Genomic DNA, 19,641 nt, shown 5'->3' on the forward strand with positions numbered 1-19,641 from the left:
CGCGTACCTTTTCCGATCGACTATGTGGCTGTGTGGCCCTCCGCGTACTTTCTTATTGACTGTCTGTCTGCATGGCACTTTCTTCACTGACTGTCTGCCCGTATGGCACTCTGCGTACTCTCCTGATCGACCGTGTAGCCCCTTCTGCGTCTGCTCCGACTGTCCGGCCGCACGCCTACGGCGAGGACATCGCTTGTCTAAGCTGGGAGCAGAGAAAGACTCGCTTGGAGGAGTGCATGCTGCGGAGTTGGCAGAACAGATGGGACGACGACAGCGAACCAGGACGGGTGACGCACAGGTTCATCCCAGATGTCACTCTCGTTTATCGGGATCCAAATTTTGGTTTCTCGATGAAGGCGTCTTTCCTGCTTACTGGGCACGGGTCGTTTAATGCATTTTTGCACGGGAGAGCCCTCAGCGATACCACAGCTTGCGCATGTGGCAATCCATATGAGGACTGGATGCACGTATTGTGCGCTTGCCCCCTGTATGCAGATTTGCGAGACCTCGATGGACTTGGAGTGCAGTGCGTTGGCGAAAACTGGATGTTCGAAGGAATCCTGGAGGATCGAGAGAGGACCCAACGGCTGGCAGCGTTCGCTGAGGAAGCGTTCCGCAGGAGGAGGGGCCTTTAGCCCAACACCTTTCGCCGTGTGGTTAGCGGGCGAGAATACTACCACAGTCCGCTGTTGCTTGTCGTAGGAGGCGACTAATACGGCTATAGGTCGCTCCGCCCGTGCTTGTCGGAGCCAAAGGAGTGAGGCCGACCGAGCCTCTAATTTCGGTACCACGGGTTGAGCAGCTCTCCAAGGTTGCTCATTGAGGTAGGCCCCCTAGTGGGAGTATCGTGGTGGCTGTGGTTGGTACCCATATCGCGGGTAGAGCCTTCGTGCTCGACGTTTGAGTTACGGCGATGGTTTACGCAAAACTCGGGTGCTGTGACCCTTAGATCAGTAGAGATTTTAGGTAGATCTCGCTCCTCAGCAAGGGGGAGTGCTTGCCCGGCAAGCAAGCACTCGAATTTGCCACCGGGGTGGTCGCTATGTACATAGCTATAGCTTCTAGATCGGGGCGTTTGTCTGGCGTATCCAGACTAATGCATCTTTGGATGTCGTGGTTGTAATCCCTTCAATGTGGAACACGCCACGTAAAACAAGTTCGGAGGGATCCGAAATCACACACTGTCCGGCCGCACGCCTGTGTCCGGACAGCGCGTCTCGCGCTCGCACTCTCCGCTTGCTCGTATGACCTACGCGTGTTAGTTTGACCGACTGCCACGAGCCGCACCTGCGTCGCCTTTTTATAGGCCGCGGGGATCCCGCTATTTCCGTTTTGCGCACGGGTCACTCAGGTCCAGCGCGATACCGTTTGTTCACGGTGCGTCCTCTTTGTGCTTGTCCAAAGTCCGTACCGTTACCGTTCGACCTTTGTGCCCTTGGCCGGTTCGAGTCCATGGTCCAGCGCGGTACCGTTATTTCACGGTGCGTCCTCTTTGTGCTTGTTCGACGTCCATACCGTTACCGTACGACCTTTGTTCCCTTGGCTGGCTTAAGTCCAAGGTCCAGCGCGGTACCGTTATTTCACGGTCTCTCCGCTTTACCGTTTGACCTGACCGACCTTGCCTCTTCTCGCATTCCGGCCGTCTTCACTGTTGCTATGCCGATCTCCTGCACTCGGATTTGTGGGGAGTTTTAAGACTCGTCAAGTTTCTCCAAACTCATATTCTACCGGTTCAGTTTCTCCAAACTCTCTTTCTCCTCGGTTTCGCGTTGACTTGTTGCGTAACTGGCAACGGCAAGCTCTCATCATGCAATCCTCATTTGCATTTGTGCGGAGTTTTAACTCCTCACATCTCCCACATCTTCGGAAAAAATTTAAATTCGGCCTTGCAGTCGCTGCGAAACATTCCTGAGATCCCTTCGACGCTCACAGCTCTGTCTTGAGTTCCACACCGCCGATCTCCTTTCACATTACGGCCCCTTCCATCTTTTTTCAAATTTTCCTGCCGATTCTTATTTCCGTAAAGACTCTCCTTTCTTCAGTCTTATTTCTGCATTCCGTATTCTTATCCTTTTGTCATCTGGTCACACTACTTCCTGTCGATTGTTGCCGACATATCCCGATAACACCCGTGGGTGCGGCGTTGCCACTCAATGACCATAGTACTTTTGTAGTGTGACCCGTCTTGTGCTGCTAGTTCCGATATTTTTGCCAATCGATTGACACTATCATGTGTCGAGGAGCCCCTTCCCTAAGTTATAAACAAAATTTCCTTCTCTGCAGCCTCATTTGGCGTCCCTTGCGGTACTGCTGTATCGCCCCTCCCCTTTCCTCGGGAGTATGTGGGTTTCTTGGTCTGGTAAGTGCATTACTCCTCCTTACCCCGCTTACTTGTGGCATGCCCCCGTTGACTCCGGTCGCCTCTGCTGCTTGTAGTTGGGATACGTTGAGTGTGCCTGTGCCTGACGTTAGTTGGGGAATCCTGACGTCCGCGTGGAAGAAACAGTAATGTAGCTCGCTGCATGTTCCCGTTGACTCTCGCCTTGGCTTGATGTTATCGGGTATCGTGTTGCGTCCGTTCTCGGGTCCTGTCATTTCTCCATACCGACAGTGGTGATATCACCTTTTCCCGGTGGTGGGGCTGTTGACTCTGGCGGTGGCCACACGAATAAACAGTCGTATTTAGGCATGTTCCTGGGCCGCAGTATTCCTTGCTCTCGGATTGGCTTTGGCATGACGCTGAAGCGGATGACTGGCCTCGTCCATTCTGGGGTACGCCTACCATACTCTTCTGCATGCTTTCCCTGTTTTCTCCCGATGAATCCGCATCGTCGTTCTCGACATCATCCTCCACCAGATCCTGTTGCTTAAGGTCGCTGCCCGTGCGTTCCTATTCGTTTTTTCGGTGGCGAATCTTACAGATCACTGGCGATACGAAATCTACAATCTGGTACGGCCCATCGAATCTCAGAGCCAGTTTAGCCGCAAATCCCTCGACCGCTTTCGACAAATGGTGCTCCTTGGCCCACACCACTTCACCAATCCTTGGCTTCCATTGCCTCCTTCGCAGATTGTAATGCTTTGTCTGGTCCTGGAACACTCTCTCCAGCTTTCTCCGCACTAACTCAAAGATTTTTTTCATCTTCCCAGCTTTTCCTTCCGGCGGTTCTGGTTGCTTCCTGTACCTATCGTTTTTCTGTCATATAGCGCGTTTGGCTCGCGGCCATGTGTCAAAAACGCCGGTGAGTAGCCCGTAGATTCCGATACACTGGAATTCACAGCCAGCATGATTTCGAGCCATTTTAATCCCAAATCCAATGGTTCTGTCTGGATGGCACAAACTGTGTTATCATTGTCTTTACACAGCGGTTCGCTCTCTCCGTCGGATTCTCCTGCGGAATGTACGATGCCGTAAACTGCTGCTTCATCCCCATGTCGTTGAGGAACTTCTTGAAAGCCCTGCTGGTAAACTGCACGCCATTCTCCGTAATCACCACTTTCGTAATCACCAAATCGTTGGACTATGCGTTCCCTGAACGCTCTCTGCAACGTTTCCGCCGTGGCTGTTCGCAAGAGCACCAATTCCGTCCATTTAGAAAACCTGTCGATCAGCACCAACAACATATTGTTTCCATGCTTTACCCTTGGTCAGACGAAATCGGCACACACTGTCGACCATGGCTCTTCCGGGCTCTGCGCCAACACCTTTCCCGCCGCCTGCCGCTGATTCGATCGCATTTCCTAACGTACTCCCTTGCGTCCCTCTGCATTCCTGGCCAAAAGTACCGGCCTGCCAGCCACGCAATTGTCTTACGTCTGCCACATGGACGGCTGCTGGGGAGTCGTTGTTTTCTCGCAAAACGGTTTACCTACGTTGAACGCATAGCTTTCAGGTGACCACGTCTTCGTTCCCTGCTCTACGCGAAATCTGCCTGTAAAGGGTGCTACCTTCGCATACGTAGTCTAGGTACTTTTGAGGATGTGCCTTTATTTTCTCTTGCATTTCCTTGATCCAGCTACACTCTGCTTTGGCCTGTTGGCACCGATTCTGGCAGTGGCTGCCTTAATGACGCATCTGCTACTACGTTCAATTTGCCTTTCCTGTATGCGACCTCGATGTCATATTGCTGTAGCTATAACGCCCATTTGGCCATTCTTCCGGAAGGCTTTCTATGTTGTTCAACCACTTCAGTGCCATATGATCCGTCACTACCTTAAAGTGGTAGTCCTCCTGGTAGGGCTTTAGCTTCCGAGTTGCCCCCACAATTTTCAAGCACTCCTTCTCTGTTGTTGAGTAGTTCTTCTCGGCTCCTTTCAGGGTGCGGCTGGAGTATGAAATAACCTTTTCCCCATCTTCCGTATCCTGTGTTAGGATCGCACCAATCCGGTAATCGCTGGCGTCCGTTTGCAGGATGAACATTTTTGGCTGGACAGGTCGGTGACTAATCATGCCATTATGACCACTTGATACCCTTGCGGAGGAAGTCGTTGAGTGGCATTACAATGCGCGCGAAGTCAGGCACAAAACGTCGGTACCAAGATGCGACTCCAAGGTATTGTCTCAGCTCACGGACCAACGACTTCTAACTGGGCTATGGCTGCTACCTTCTCTGGGTCCGTACTTATCCCTTGGCTTTTGACGCGATGCACCAGGTACAGAAGTTCTTGCTTGAAGAATTGACATTTCTCTGGGTTTATTCATAGGTTTGCGTTCTTCAAGCGGTGGAGCACTTCCCTGAGGTTTCTTTTGTGTTCCCCTGGTGCCAATTACGATGATGTCATCTTTATACGCAAAGTCATGTGGCGACAATTCCGGTCCAATCACCTCTTCCAGTTCCCGTTGAAATGTGGCCGACGCGGAGTGTAATCCAAACGGAATCACCCTCTATTGGAACCGCCCTTTCCCTGAGACGTTAAAACCGTGAAGTCCGGCTTGACTCTTCTAACGGTATTTGCCAATACCCATCCTTGAGATCCAGACTGCTTATGAAGTGCGCCTCCATTCGCATCGGGTATGGATTTTGCGTTTATCTGCCTGAAGTGCACGCATAGTCTCCATTTTCCCGTTTTCTTATTCAGCATGACTATGGGCGAGCTGTAGGGCCTCCTTAAATGTTCTTCGGTCCCATCTCCAGAAGTTCGTCCACGTTTGGATTAATCTCCCCTTGAATCCTTGTATTCTTGGGGTAGTATCTCTGCTTAATTGGTTTATCATCCTTCATGGTTATCGTGTGCTCGGCTGTCATAGATGTTCCGGCCAGGAAGTGAAATTCCGCAATCTCTGTTTCCAGGAATTTATCCATGTCATTCTCTTCACCGTCCTTTTAGACTACTGTGACCAACATCTTCTCCTCGACCACCCATTGTGTCTGCCTCTGGCCGGTACCCGGATTTCATGACCGGCGCATCTGATCTCGGCCACGAGTTGCGTGAGGAAATTCCACACCAGCACAAACGCATCCACTATTCCTGGTAGTATCAGTAGGCTCATGTAGAGTCGCCTGTTGCCGAACTCTACTCCTATCTCGAGATTTGCGTTGATTTTGCCGCACCCTTCACCTGCCAAACTAACCTGCCGTCGTATCCCACCTTGTCCGCCAGCTCTTCGCTTATGAAGCTTGCCCGTTGTCGATCGTGGCCTTGTACGTGTCCCCACCGATCGTTACCGCTGCGGACAACTGCTGCTCCTCTTCGATAAATTTTCGGCACCTGCTCGCCGTTCTCTCTTTCTTTCTCTGCATCTTGACCATAAAGTCCTTGAATGCTTCCCTAAATCCTTGCTTCCTCTCCTACACCTTGTCCGCGAGTTTCGCAAAGTATCCATCATCACCCTCGGGGTTCGTCAGCTTTATGCTTGGACCTGGTGTGTCTGGATATGCTGCTTCCAGTTCTGTTCAGATTGCCGCGAGCTTTAGGTCGTTTTTCGTCCCATGGATCCTGCTCTTCGCGCAACTGAGCAAGCAAACGATACCCGGCGCGCAGTTGAGCAATCAGCCGATACCCGGCGCCGTTCTGTAAGACGGCGAATCGGCGAGAATCGAGCTGCTGAGCAAGCAGCCGATACTCGATGTCGTTCTGAAAGGCGACAAAATAGCGAGAATCGAGCTGTGTAGCAGGTTCAAAATACTGCTGGCCATAGGGAAACGCGCTTGGATCCTGCTCTTCGCGCAATTGAGCAAGCAGCCGATACTCGAAGTCGTCCTGAAAGGCGACAAAATAGCGAGAATCGAGCTGTGGAGCAGGTTTAAAATACTGCTGGGCACAGGGAAAAGCCCATGGATCCTGCTCTTCGCGCAACTGAGCAAGCAGCCGATACTCGACGTCGTTCTGAAAGGCGACAAAATAGCGAGTATCGAGCTGTGGAGCATGTTCAAAATACTGATGGCCATAGGGAAAGGCGCTTGGATCCTGCTCTTCGAGCAATTGAACAAGCAACAGATACCCGACGTCGTTCTGAAAAGCGACAAAATAGCGAGAATCGAGCTGCTGAGCAAGCAGCCGATATCAGACGTTGTTCTGTAAGGCGAAAAAATAGCGAGAATCGAGCTGTGGAGCAGGTTCACAATACTGCTGGCCATAGGGAAAGGCACTTGGATCCTGCTCTTCGCGCAATTGAACAAGCAGCCGATATCGTTCTGAAAGGCGACAAAATAGCGATATTAGGGCTATAGAGCAGGAACAAAACACTGCCAACCATAAAAGAAGGCGCTTGGATACCGTGTATCGCGCGGGTGAGCAAGAAGCAAAAAAGGACATCTATGGCTAACAAAATAGCAATTAGAAATATAAGTCAAAGAGTTAGTCAGTATAAAAGCCTTAGTGCTAATAGGGAAGCAGAAAATCTTCGGAATGCACTTCGAAGTCAGGAGATTAGAGTTGATATAGGCCAGGTAAATAGGACTATAAGAATTAGACCTATTGAAATAGAAGCTCACATAGGTACATTCAATAGGCATGTTAAGCCCAGATCAGATTTGCTTTTGTTGCAAGGGATTGTGGTTTCCCAAGCAAATATCTAAGCTTTCTAGGTTTTATTTGGAAGAGCATTGCGAGTTCAGGGAAGAGATATACCAAAATGCAAGACATCAGTTTTTCAAAACTTGTCACAGCAACATTAAAGTCGGCCGAGAGATTTCCCAGAAATTCAAAACTCTTTGAAGGGCCTAACTCCCTTGGAAGAACGAATGATTTTACCTCGCCTTCTATTTATGATTATAAAGTCAATTTCATGGCAGAAACCATACGGCCTGCCGAAATTGCTGACGCTATTAGGTATTCAGTTAATACGGAGCTTTATAGAAAGCACAATGTGTCAGATAACGAGCAGTGGATCTATGACATTACATCCGAAACTGTTCCATTCATAGCATCTCAAGCTGATAAAGCCTTTGTAGAGGGACATCTAGCCATCCAGCAGGATGATGAAAAATCGGAGGCGCGCAATTCTGATCAGAACACAGAACCGAAGAACTAAATCCTGGGGGACAAGAAACTTTGCTTGAGAATAACTAGACACATAATGTAGGAATGACGAGAATTACTATAGCTACAGGTGAGGGCGAAAAATAGATCATCTTCAGAAAGCTACACAACCATAGTTGCGAACTTAGAAATGTAGATAGACGTGGTAAGAACGTGATAAGAAGTTGGAATTACTAAGAATTCGAAATAATATTTAAACTTGATTACGTAAGCGGAGCACCTCCAGTGCCATCACAGCTGCAAACGAACTTAGTGAAGATTTTATGGGCAACCTTATTTGTCATGATGAGGGATATGGATCCTTAGGGATATTCGCACGTCTCTTGCTTACTGGGAAGAGGAGAAGAAATAGGTAGATATTTTGATTACAGATACAGGGAAGTTTTAAAACTTATGAAAAAGCCTGGGGGTGTCTTTGGAAGTAATTTCGTTACTATATATTACTGGGGAGTTAAGTTTCACCAGAGAGGTTCGCCTCATATTCACGGCATGTTTTGGCTGAAAGATGCCCTGAAAGTGGATTTAAGCAATGAAGAGTCTATGTGTAGTGTAAAAGCCTCCATTGATCAGTTTGTAACTGTGGATGTTACGAGCCCAGATTTGGCTCCCTATATTGAATACCAAAACATAAGCACGGGCACGGGATTTAAGCAATGAAGAGTCTATGTGTAGTGTAAAAGCCTCCATTGATCAGTTTGTAACTGTGGATGTTACGAGCCCAGATTTGGCTCCGTATATTGAATACCAAAACATAAGCACGGGCATTCGTGTCTTAAAAAAATGGGGGGAAAATCTATTTGTCGTTTCGGTTTTCCATACGCTCCAATGCTCCTGACGGAAATATTAAATCCACTTCCCGAAGCAACTCAAAATTCTTTTCATCACGAAAACTTTAAAAAAATATGAGATTCTCTACTTCGCAGCCATGTTGATGACATGATTAGCCATTTAAGCATATTTGAAAATTTGCTTTCTCACAACCATGTGCGCCTCAGTTACGACGAGGTCTAAACACATTATTTCTATGCAAAGGGCATAAAATGATATACAGTTAATTGTGGACCCTTTTGCTTGCTGTAGCTACATTATAAATTATATTAAACAATTCCCATCGGGGTATTTTAAAGATAATGCGAGAAGCAGCTAATGACATATGCCTCAGAATTCATCTGACATATTTCTAAAAGGATTGATGGATAGATACGAGCAAAGACCAGATTTCCATGAAGGCCTGTGTTTAGCCGATTTTTCAGCAAGTTATGAGTTTTCTAAAAGCCGTAGAAGTGCTCGTCAGAGGGCAAATAGTGACGATGACACTGAAGAAGGCAAAGACGTTTTAGGAGATGTATATTTTCCGCTCCGAGATGGAAGCGGCTTTATTAGGGAAAGAAATAAGGTATTATTAGGTATTGGCCATTTAATATTAATACAGATAGGATAAATTATTTTAAAACGCTAGTAATGCTCGTGCCGTGGAGAAACAAACAGGTAGATTTGATTCAAAGAAATTGCGAGAAATTTTATAAGAAGAATGAGGAGGCTATTAAAGCCAACATTGAAAAGTATAATGCCATAGATAGTTTAAAAGACGCGTTTAGAAGGGCCATGGAAGCCGATAATATAGAAGAAAATTAAAAAGAGGAGGCCGAACCCAATAAGGAGTTTAGGGCATTAGCTATTCTTCTTAAATTAATGTTTTAAGCTTAAACAACAATTTGTTAGATGTTGATCTTGACAGCAATATCTTGGTAATAAAGCTTCCGCCACTTATATCCCCTTTAAACTTAGCAAATGTAGTTAGATCTCTAAATTTGGACCAAAAACTTTCCTTACACATGTCTTGCATAATGCAAGGACAAATCGAACCTTTTATGAGTTCGTAGGTGGCGGAGCAGGTGTCGGCAAAAGTAGACTAATATCAAACTTATTTCAGTCCCTATCCAAGGAGTATAATGGTAGAGTAGGATGCGACCCAACTTCTGTAAAAATTTTACTGTGTGTTCCCACAGCAAAGCTGCTTTCGGAATCGGAGGATCCACCTCTTCATTGTTGGACCTTTTGTCCCCCCAAGATCCGCTCAGGATTCATTTTCAGAAGCAGAGCTCCGAGAATTGCGTTCCACTAAGCTACTGAATACCCATTTCGATTGTTTAATCACTAGTCCGAACCTTCATATTTTTTTTCATAATACGGAAAGTTTACACTGCCACTTTAGCGATTTTTGTTCCGATCGTCTAATGCTTAGGTCTTCTCTTTTGTGCTTCATTGAAGCATTAACATACTCAAATGAGATATATGAAATTTCTCGCTTTACCACAGCAGTGAAATTAGATTGCCAGTCAGTAGCACGCGGAGCCCGACCAAAAAGAGGCATTCTCGTTATACTATACTACTAGACTATACTATACTAGATTCGTTGAAAAGTATGTAACAGGCAGAAGGAAGCGTTTCCGACCATATAAAGTTTATATATTCTTGATAAGGATCAATAGCCGAGTCGATCTGGCCATGTCCGTCCGTCTGTCCGTCCGTCCGACTGTCCGTCCGTATGAACGTCGAGATCTCAGGAACTACAAAAGCTAGAAAGTTGAAATTAAGCATACTGACTCCAGAGACATAAACGCAGCGCAAGCTTGTCGATTCATGTTGCCACATTTTAACGCCCACAAACCGCCCAAAACTGCCACGCCCTCACTTTTGAAAATGTTTGGATATTTTTTCATTTTTGTATTGGTCTTGTAAATTTCTATCGATTTGCAAAAAAACTTTTTTCCGCGCCCACTGTAACGACCACAAACCGCCAAAAACTGTCAGTGTTGAAATTTCTTCTTCGCACATCCACTAGCTGAGTAAGGGGTATCAGAAAGTCGGGGAACTCGACTATAGCGTTCTCTCTTGTTTTTATTCGAAACGAACTATTTGAGAATGTTAGTCTTTGCTCAAGTGGACGATTTTTTTCAAATGTTTCAAATTTAGCCACTCTAGTGTTTGAGTTTGCTATCTTTAAGTACCGATATTTAGGGATTCTTGTTGTAAATAAAAGTCCGACCTATCCATTAAAAAAGTTTGAAACTGAGTTTAATGAGTTATTTCAGAAGAATACATTGGGCTTAGGGAACGGTGACCGTTCTCAGACCAAGGTGAAGAAATGCTGGGCTCTCAATCCGTACGCCTCGCTAGCCGCAACCTCCTGTCCCTTGCTCTGTCCCGGCCGTTCCCGCCAGACGCCTGTTCAGTTCCTACCTACGCTCCGCGCATTCGCCCGGTTTACGCCGCAGGCAATCGCCAGCTTCACGTACGTAGTCTCCGGCACAGTCGACCGGGTCATCACCACAATTCCTGCCGCCTTTTTGGGTCCCCGTTCGGTTTGGCCCCGCCTGTTGAACTTCCGGACTACCCGTGCTTCGTCGTATTGGACCTCAGCTTCCTGTGTCTCAATTCGAAGACTTTCCTTGTCCCGACCGTCTCGACGTAGCGATCTTGTTCCTTGCTGACTATCATGGCTGTAGCTCCCTTGCTGACTTCGTTGCTTAATGTTGTTGACTCGTTGTCGTTGTTCTCTTTGACTGTCCAGCTTCCCGCGTTCGGCCTGCTTATATAGACCTTTAACGGATAATCCCTTTTGTCCACAGTCTCCGGATCAAAAATCCACGGATTTACTGTTGGCCCGGTCCAAAGTCCAGCTTGTACCATTATTCTCCTTACCCTGGCACGTCGACGCCTACCGTTGGCTTGCCGTCCTGCTCCAGATCGTGCCGTCTCCCTCTCGCTCTCCATGTTCTCTCCCTCCAGCCTTCCGTTTCTCCAAACTTTCTTTCAACCGGTTCAGTTTCTCCAAACTCTCTCTCTACAGGTTCAGAGTCTGTCTACAGACAGTCAAGGAAAGCAAGTGTACTAGTCAACAACGTTAGAACGAAGTCAGCAGAGGAGCTACGACCGTGATAGTCACCAAGGAGCAAGATCGCTACGTCAAGACGTTCGGGACGAGAAGATCTCCGAACTGAGACGCAGGTAGCTGAGGTCCAAACGACGAAGCACGAGTAGCCAGGAGGCAAACAACAGGAGAGGCCAGACCTAAGCGGGCACCCGAGGAAGCGGCAGGGATTGTGGTGTAGACCCGGTGGACTGTGTAGGAGATCGCGTGCTTGAACCAGGCGATAGCCTGGTGTGTCCGTGCAATCCAAGCAGGCGTGGTACCGGCGCCACCAGTCCGAACCAGACGTGGGGTTGACGCGTTGCTGTTCCACAGGCGTTTGCCTTGGGGATCACTGCCGTGTGCTTCCGTCAGTCTGCGTACGACAACAATTCTCAGCCCACGCGACGAGCGCCCCACAACGAAGGTCCGCGCCACCCAGGACGACGAATGCGGTAAGACAGTGGAACCAGGCCGCCGAGCAGGACATCCAGGTCCGACCGCACCGGCAGAAGAGAAAAGGTAGGGTGGAACGTTCGTCTTTCACTGGGCGTCTTGTTTCAGGGACTGCGGTGCGTCGGAAGGAACTGAACAAGCGTCTGGCGGGACCGGCCGGGACATAGCAAGGGACAAGAGGTTGTGGCTAGCGAGGCGTATGCCTTTGAGAGCCCACCAATTGTTCACCCTAGTCTGGGAACGGTGACGCTTCCCTAAGCCCTCGACCTTCCTTCTCGCGCGTCAGCGGCAATACCAGGCGAAGGTCCGACGCTACGACGAGAGAGCAGAGGCGTCCGGACAATTGAAGTACATTGTAAACTGAGCTCAAATAAAGACCCGAGAACGAAACTGCGAGTGTTATTACTGGTAACCGGGTGATCACGTTATTCTATAAATTTGGTGGGACGAACGCACAAACTCTACTGAGCTAGCCGCACGTATTCTGTAGCGAGCAGACAAACAAAATCAGTTCGTTACAGAATAATAAATAATAAATAAATATAAATTACAAATAAAAAAAGGAGAGAACGTGGGTGTGGAAGTTTTGGGCGGCTTGTGGGCGTTAGAGTGGGCGTGGCAACATTAATCGACAAACTTGCGCTGTGTCTATGTCTCTGGAGTCTGTATGCTTAATCTCCACTTTCTAGCTTTAATAGTTCCTGAGATCTCGACGGACATACGGGCGGACAGACGGACATGGCCAGATCGACTCGACATAAAACTCTACGTGGAGGCCGATACCATCTAATTAAACTCGGACTTTTAGGCTTTCAAAGATATTATTTAAATTACTACGATTCCAGTGAAACACTTACCACTGTTGAATAGGTTGTCTTTTCCAATCTTAAAATAAATATTGCTACTTATACTCCCGAATCTGATTTCCCATTTTGGGTGTAACTCTTCCTCACAGCTGAAACATTCCTGGGCGTGGCAACGTTATAGAAACATCGTATATCAAAAATCACAAGAATCTAAACTTTAATCTCAATCATCTTTTTAGTTGTTATAGTTCCGCGATCATTGCTTTGTTTGTACGAACAGAAAGGACGAATGGACATAGCGTTTGTCCTGGTCAAAATATATACACTTTTAATGTTCGGAAAGGCTTCCTTCTGTGTACCCTACCCTCTACGAGTACGTGGTATAATTATTAATCCAAGCTTTTTAGCCTTTATAGATCCCGAAATTTTGACTTTCATACAGACGTCAGTTAATTTACTCGGATTGTGATCCTGATCAAAAATATACATATATACATTCATATATATATATACATATGCCTGTTAAATAACTATCAAGTAATTTCGTATATTCTACGAGTAAATGATTGTTTGTTGTTTGCTGTTTCTTGCCACACCCAATCTAACGCCCACAAACCGCCTAAAACTGCCACACCCACACTTTTGGAAAATGTTTTCTTTTTATTAAGTTTTATATTTGTCTTGCAAATTTCCATTAAATGATGACAAGAGTCATTAGAGTCGGGGAATTCGCCTATAGCGTTTTCTCTTCTTTAAGTTTTAAATTTTAAGTCATACCAGTCATATAAATTAATACATTAAACAAAATTGTTTTTTCTTTTCTCTAGATAACAACTGAAAAAGAAAATCCAAACATCAGTATAGCTCATCAAATTGTGGACGAAACTAGTTTTACTAAGGATCCTGAAATCACTCAAGAAAATACATGTGCACAAAACGGAGATTCAGAAAATCCCCAAAACACTATGGAATTGGAATCTCTAAGTCACTATTTACTTTCTATTGTGTACATGCCGTTGTCATTAAGAATTATTTGCGTGACAAATCTTTTTTGCTGGATGGCGCATGTCTGTTATTCGCTATACTTTACGGATTTTGTGGGCGAGTCTGTTTTTAATGGAGATCCCAAGGCAACTCTAGGCTCTCGACCCCAAAAACGTTATGAAGAAGGAGTACGTTTTGGATGCTGGGGCATGGCCATGTACTCCTTATCGTGCTCCTTTTACTCACTTATAATTGAAAATCTAATTCAGCGATTTAGGTGAGTGTTTAAAATACTTAAAATATTTTCATGATTTTATTAGATTTGATTCTTTACAAAAAGGGCCAAAACAGTTTACGTTGGAGGACTCCTTTTCTATTGCATTGGAATGGCTTTAATGGCCTTAACTAGAGCCAAACTAAGTGTAATAGTCTTCAGTTGGACAGCGGGAATAATGTATTCTACACTTTTCACAATGCCTTATCTTCTTGTTGCTCACTATCATAATGTTTCTACGGTAAGTATTTCAAAAAAATTGACCCCATTTGATTAGATGTAGCAGTCCTAGCAATATATATAAATATATTCTTAAGTGAACGAAAATCAAATAAAAAACAAGAGAGAACGCTATATTCGAGTTCCCCGACTATCTGATACCCGTTACTCAGCTAGTGTAAGTGCGAAGGACAGTTTTTGGCGGTTTGTGGGCGTTAGAGTGGGCGTGGCAAAAATTATTTTGGTAAATAGAAAGAAAATTACAAGACTAATACAAAAATGAAACAATTTCAAAACATTTTTCAAAAATGTGGGCGTCGCAGTTTTGGGCGGTTTGTGGGCGTTAGAGTGGGCGTGGCAACATGAATCGACAAACTTGCGCTGCGTCTATGTCCCTGGAGTCTGTATTGCTAATCTCAACTTTCTAGCTTTTGTAGTTCCTGAGATCTCGGCGTTCATACGGACAGACAGACGGACAGACGGACAGACGGACGGACGGACAGACGGACAGACGGACATGGCCAAATCGACTCCGCTACTGATCCTGATCAAGAATATATATACTTTATATGGTCGGAAACGCTTCCTTCTGCCTGTTACATACTTTTCAACGAATCTAGTATACCCTTTTACTCTACGAGTAACGGGTATAACAAGTGCGAATCAACTTTCAAGACGGACAGCCAGACGGACGGACATCTACAGATCGATTCGGCTATTGATCCTGATCAAGAATATATATACTTTATATGGTCGGAAACGCTTTCTTCTGCCTGCTACACACTTTTCAACATATTAAGTATATTAAGTATAAGTTACTCTACGAGTAACGCGTATATAAAAAGCTAACAGGGCGGCATTATCGTTTCAAACAAATTCTCTATATTCAAAGTATTTTTAATCTGCATGCCCAATCTTAAGCTAAAAAGGTTTAAAGTTCTCGAGATAGACGGACAGGGCTAGATCGACCGGCTAGTATCGAGAATAAACATATATGTATACTATATACAGTCGGTAAAGTTTTCTTTGAATAATAATTTTATTTGTATAATAATAAATACATAATTGGTCAGTTATCTTAACTTTAAAAAAATTAAATGGCGCGACTTAAGATACCCGTTACTCAGCTATGGGATGATGAAAATTAATAGAATAAGCAGGTTTAGTGAAGAGACTGCGTTACAGAGGTTAAATTACTGGCTAATATATTTTCAAGAAAAATTAAGTTAACTTTTAATAGATTTCTAATAGTCTGATAATAATAAATACATAATTGGTCAGTTATCTTAACTATAAAAAAATCAAGTGGCGCGACTTAAGATACCCGTTACTCAGTTATGAGATGATGAAAATTAATGGAATAAGCAGGTTTAGTGAAGAGACTGCGTTACAGAGGTTAAATTACTGGCTAATATATTTTCAAGAAAAATTAAGTTAACTTTTAATAGATTTCTAATAGTCTGATACGAAAATATTAATGTTGCATATTACAAAAACACCTGAACATCAATAGGTAGTCGCTTTCGTAGGTGTAACCAATAATTCATCTTGTAACGGCCTGCCGCGGCAGTTAAAATAACCGCCAATAAATATTGATATTGGTATGGTAACTGGTAATGGTGTTGCCATCTAATAGTGTTACCGGCATATTGTAATATAATAGGGATAGAAATATTTAGATATCGATAGTAGTATCGATCGTCAAAAATTAGTGTTGTTAATCGTGGCTCCTGTCACTGTTTGCTTTGCCACGAAGTTCCGCCGGCCATTTTGCCGATCTCGGCCTATTCTTTTCTTGGCGAGTTGGAATACAGACGTGTGCATCTCCGAAAGCCAAAGCCGAAGGAGTTAACAACGCCTCGTGGTCTGGTGTGGAGTTACCAGTTCCTCTGCCTGCGTGTGCAGCAGGGCATTTGAAGGAAGCGATAGCGATTGAATCGGTCGTTGTGGGAGGCTTCTCTGCCATCGTCTTCGCCAGTGAGTGGCTGTGTAGGGCAGCAGTGCGGTCGGATCGACTGCGTGAGGATCCCAGTCGAAGCCAAAAGTGGCTAAAGCGAGGCATTTCTGCCAGTATTCTCAGCATTGTGCCACTGAAGCGTGGTTGTGGCTGCGCAAGACAGCGGATTTATTGTTTTGGGGAGAAACCCCAAGGAGGAGTTTCTCTGACCCGTAGCAGATTAGTGATTGTGTAAAGAGGAACCGCAGCTCCGAAGTCGGTTTTAACCTCGCGAGGTCTTCTCCCTACCAGCCATTAGGGAGCACCCATGTCTCCACCATAGAGTCACGTGTGCGCCTATAATATTTGACCAGGAGATTCCTGCTAGCCACATTTTCGTTCGCTAAACTCCTGTAGAACCGGAACTTCGTTCAGCCGTTGGATGCCTTCATCCAAAAAAAAAAATACAGTATTTATTCGAGCAGTATACCTCCGATAATTTGATGATTTAAATGCCAGTGAGTCTGTAAGACAAGCCGAGAAGGGCTTTCCGTGTCGGTCAGCAGAGCTGTATCTATTTAGTGGGACCTGATAAATTCGGTCGCCAGGACAACAAATGGACATGAAGCCGGTCCTTAATTGAATTCTTACGTAGGAGGGAGGAAAATTAACCAACGAGTTCCTGAATGGAGACACTACCTATCGGTCGTTGGATGTTAGAGTCACCACCGCCGATGGAACGCCTCAACGGTTAGTGGGCACGGCAAAGGTGGAGATAGAATATGATAACGTCAAAAAAATATTAGAGTGTACATTGTGCCTTCGTTAAAGCGGGATCTAATTTTAGGAATTGATTTTTGGAGGGCGTATGATTTGCTGCCTAGCAGATTTCGAGTGGCTGAGCTAGAGCTCCAAAGATTGAGTCAAGAGTGTACCGACATTGATTTATCTCGCGATAAAACTGCGTTTACAGTGCCGGGGAGACCGCTTTATCAATTCACTGTTATGCCTTTTGGTCTGTGTAATGCCACAAGTACCATGTCACGGTTAATGGACAAAGTAGTCCCTGCTCACCTTAGGAACGAAGTATTCATATACCTAGACGATCTCTTAGTGGTCTCAGCTAGCTTCCTTAGGCACTTGGAGGTGTTGATAGAAATCGCAATTCACCTCAACCGTGCGGGATTGACCATAAACGTTGGTAAGAGTCACTTTTGCATGAAACGAGTGAAATATTTAGGCCATATCATCGGTGATGGTGGAATCAGGACTGATCCCGATAAGGTGAAGGCCATCACAGACTTTCCAGTACCCAAGACTCTTCGTGCTTTACGTAGTATCATGGGATTGTACGGGTGGTATCGAAAATTCGTACCAAATTTCACTAGCCGCTCCGTTGACGGACCTCATGACCACAAAACGGAAGTTCTCTTTAACTCCAGGTGCGTTGAAGACCTTCGAGTCGTCAAATTGTCTCTGCGAATCTCCCGTCTTGTGTAGTCCAGACTTCACGAAGCCGTTCGCTATCCATTGTGATGCAAGCAAGACTGTAGTAGGAGCTGTCCTTGTGCAGGTGTCAGAGAAAGGAGACGAACGGCCGATAGCGTTCATTTCGAAGAAGTTGAATCGTGCGCAATTATACGGTAACCGAGCCTATGTGGAGGGTCACGAGTTCTCAATTGTTACGGATCACGCCTCTTTGCGATGGCTTATGTCAAATCGTCAAGGTCGTCTTAATGTTGTACCAGACACGTTATCGCGTGTGAATGAGGATGAAGTGGCAGCAGTGGAGTTACAAAAAGGATTGCTATTAGATTTGAGTTCGGAACATTTTAAGTCTGGTTCGTACAAAGATCTAGCAGAGAATATCTCTGCAAATTGGAAAAGTTTTCTTGATTTAAAAGTCGAGGACGGATACGTCTTGTTACCAACGGAGATGATTCCGGAAGCACTTTTCCAGGCTCACAACAGCCTTTTGGCATGTCATGGAATCCATAAAACGGTGGAGCGGTTAAGAAGGTGTTATTTTTGGCCTCGGTTAGTGTCAGACGTAAAAGCTCATGTCATTGCATGTAAGACCTGCAAAACGACGAAGCCACCGAATCACGTTTTACGACCACCTTTGGGAAAGGCTCCGGAAACCTTAAGGTTTTTCCAACGTCTCTACATCGACTTTTTGGGTCCTTACCCACGTTCGAAAAGTGGAAATGTAGGCATTTTCATTTTCCTTGATCACTGTTCAAAGTTCGTATTTCTAAAACCTGTTAAGAGGATAAATGCGAGCGTAGTGGTTAGATATCTCGAAGAAGATCTTTTCATGACATATGGAGTTCCCGAAACTATCGTTTCCGACAATGGATCGCAGTTCCGGTCAGAGACGTTCCGCAAGTTGATGGAGACAGAATTTCACACACTTTGACGGCTGTGCATTCTCCGCAAGCCAATGCGTCGGAACGTGTGTTCCGTAATAGCTGGGATTCGAGCGTATTTACGCCCTGATCAGCACCTCAGTAAAATATGTTGCGCGTTGCGAGCTTTTCAACATTCTAGCATAGGAACCAGCCCATACTACATGGCCTTTGGGCAGCATATGGTGACGTCTGGATCCACATATTCCTTATTGAGGAAGTTAAACTTGTTAGATGATCGATCCTTGTTGTATGACAGGCAAGATTCTTTTGACATAGTGCGAGAGAAGGCTACCAGAGAGATGCAAAGGACTCACGACGTCAACGAAAAGCGATATAATTTACGTTCTCGAGAAGTTACTTTTGCAGAAGGACAGGAAGTGTTTCGCCGTAATTTCAAGCAAAGTTGCTTCCAATCTGGCTATAATGCTAAGTTAGGACCCATGTTTGCTCGAGTGAGAAAGAAGATTGGTAATTCTTACTATGAGAACTTTCACGCCAAGGACATTCGTCAGTAATGCCGCTTCAGGGATATCAGTCTAGGGTACTTGTATGAAATACCCTAGCCTGATTTTTGTGGGGGGCTTTGTAATTAGTGTTGTTAATCGTGGCTCCTGTCACTGTTTGCTTTGCCACGAAGTTCCGCCGGCCATTTTGCCGATCTCGGCCTATTCTTTTCTTGACGAGTTGGAATACAGACGTGTGCATCTCCGAAAGCCAAAGCCGAAGGAGTTAACAACGCCTCATGGTCTGTTGTGGAGTTACCAGTTCCTCTGCCTGCGTGTGCAGCAGGGCATTTGAAGGAAGCGATAGCGATTAATCGGTCGTTGTGGGAGGCATTGTACCACTGGAGCGTTGTTGTGGCTGCCCAAGACAGCGGATTTATTGTTTTGGGGAGAAACCTTGTCGAAACGCTTTGCATCGGGCGCTCGGCGATAGTGTCCCTGAGGGGTGCTCCTGTGGACGCCACCCCTGCAGGAAGACCAGAAGACCTGTAAGGAGTTTCAAGAGGATCACCATGGACGATTAAAATTGTGACCAGTTTCTTCTTCATTCGGAGTCGTCTCCTCGAGGGATCACCAACGTGCCGTGAGGAGTTTCTCTGACCCGTAGCAGATTAGTGATTGTATGAAGAGGAACCGCAGCTCCAAAGTCGGTTTTAA

The 19,641-nt window shown here is 45.7% G+C and overlaps 1 protein-coding gene across 3 annotated transcripts in view; it reads left to right on the forward strand.

Moving 5' to 3' along the window:
- Window positions 1-19,641, forward strand: part of LOC26535463 (proton-associated sugar transporter A) — a 335,879-nt gene that overhangs the window by 209,701 nt on the left and 106,537 nt on the right. For all 3 annotated transcript variants that reach the window (XM_015189391.2, XM_015189395.2, XM_039375840.1), the window contains exons 6-7: window positions 13,485-13,918; window positions 13,982-14,156. In XM_015189391.2, the coding sequence (XP_015044877.1) occupies window positions 13,485-13,918; window positions 13,982-14,156 (609 nt within the window). The remainder of the gene's footprint in view (window positions 1-13,484; window positions 13,919-13,981; window positions 14,157-19,641) is intronic.

Source organism: Drosophila yakuba, chromosome 3R (assembly GCF_016746365.2).
Source record: "Drosophila yakuba strain Tai18E2 chromosome 3R, Prin_Dyak_Tai18E2_2.1, whole genome shotgun sequence".
Lineage (NCBI taxonomy): Eukaryota > Metazoa > Arthropoda > Insecta > Diptera > Drosophilidae > Drosophila > Drosophila yakuba.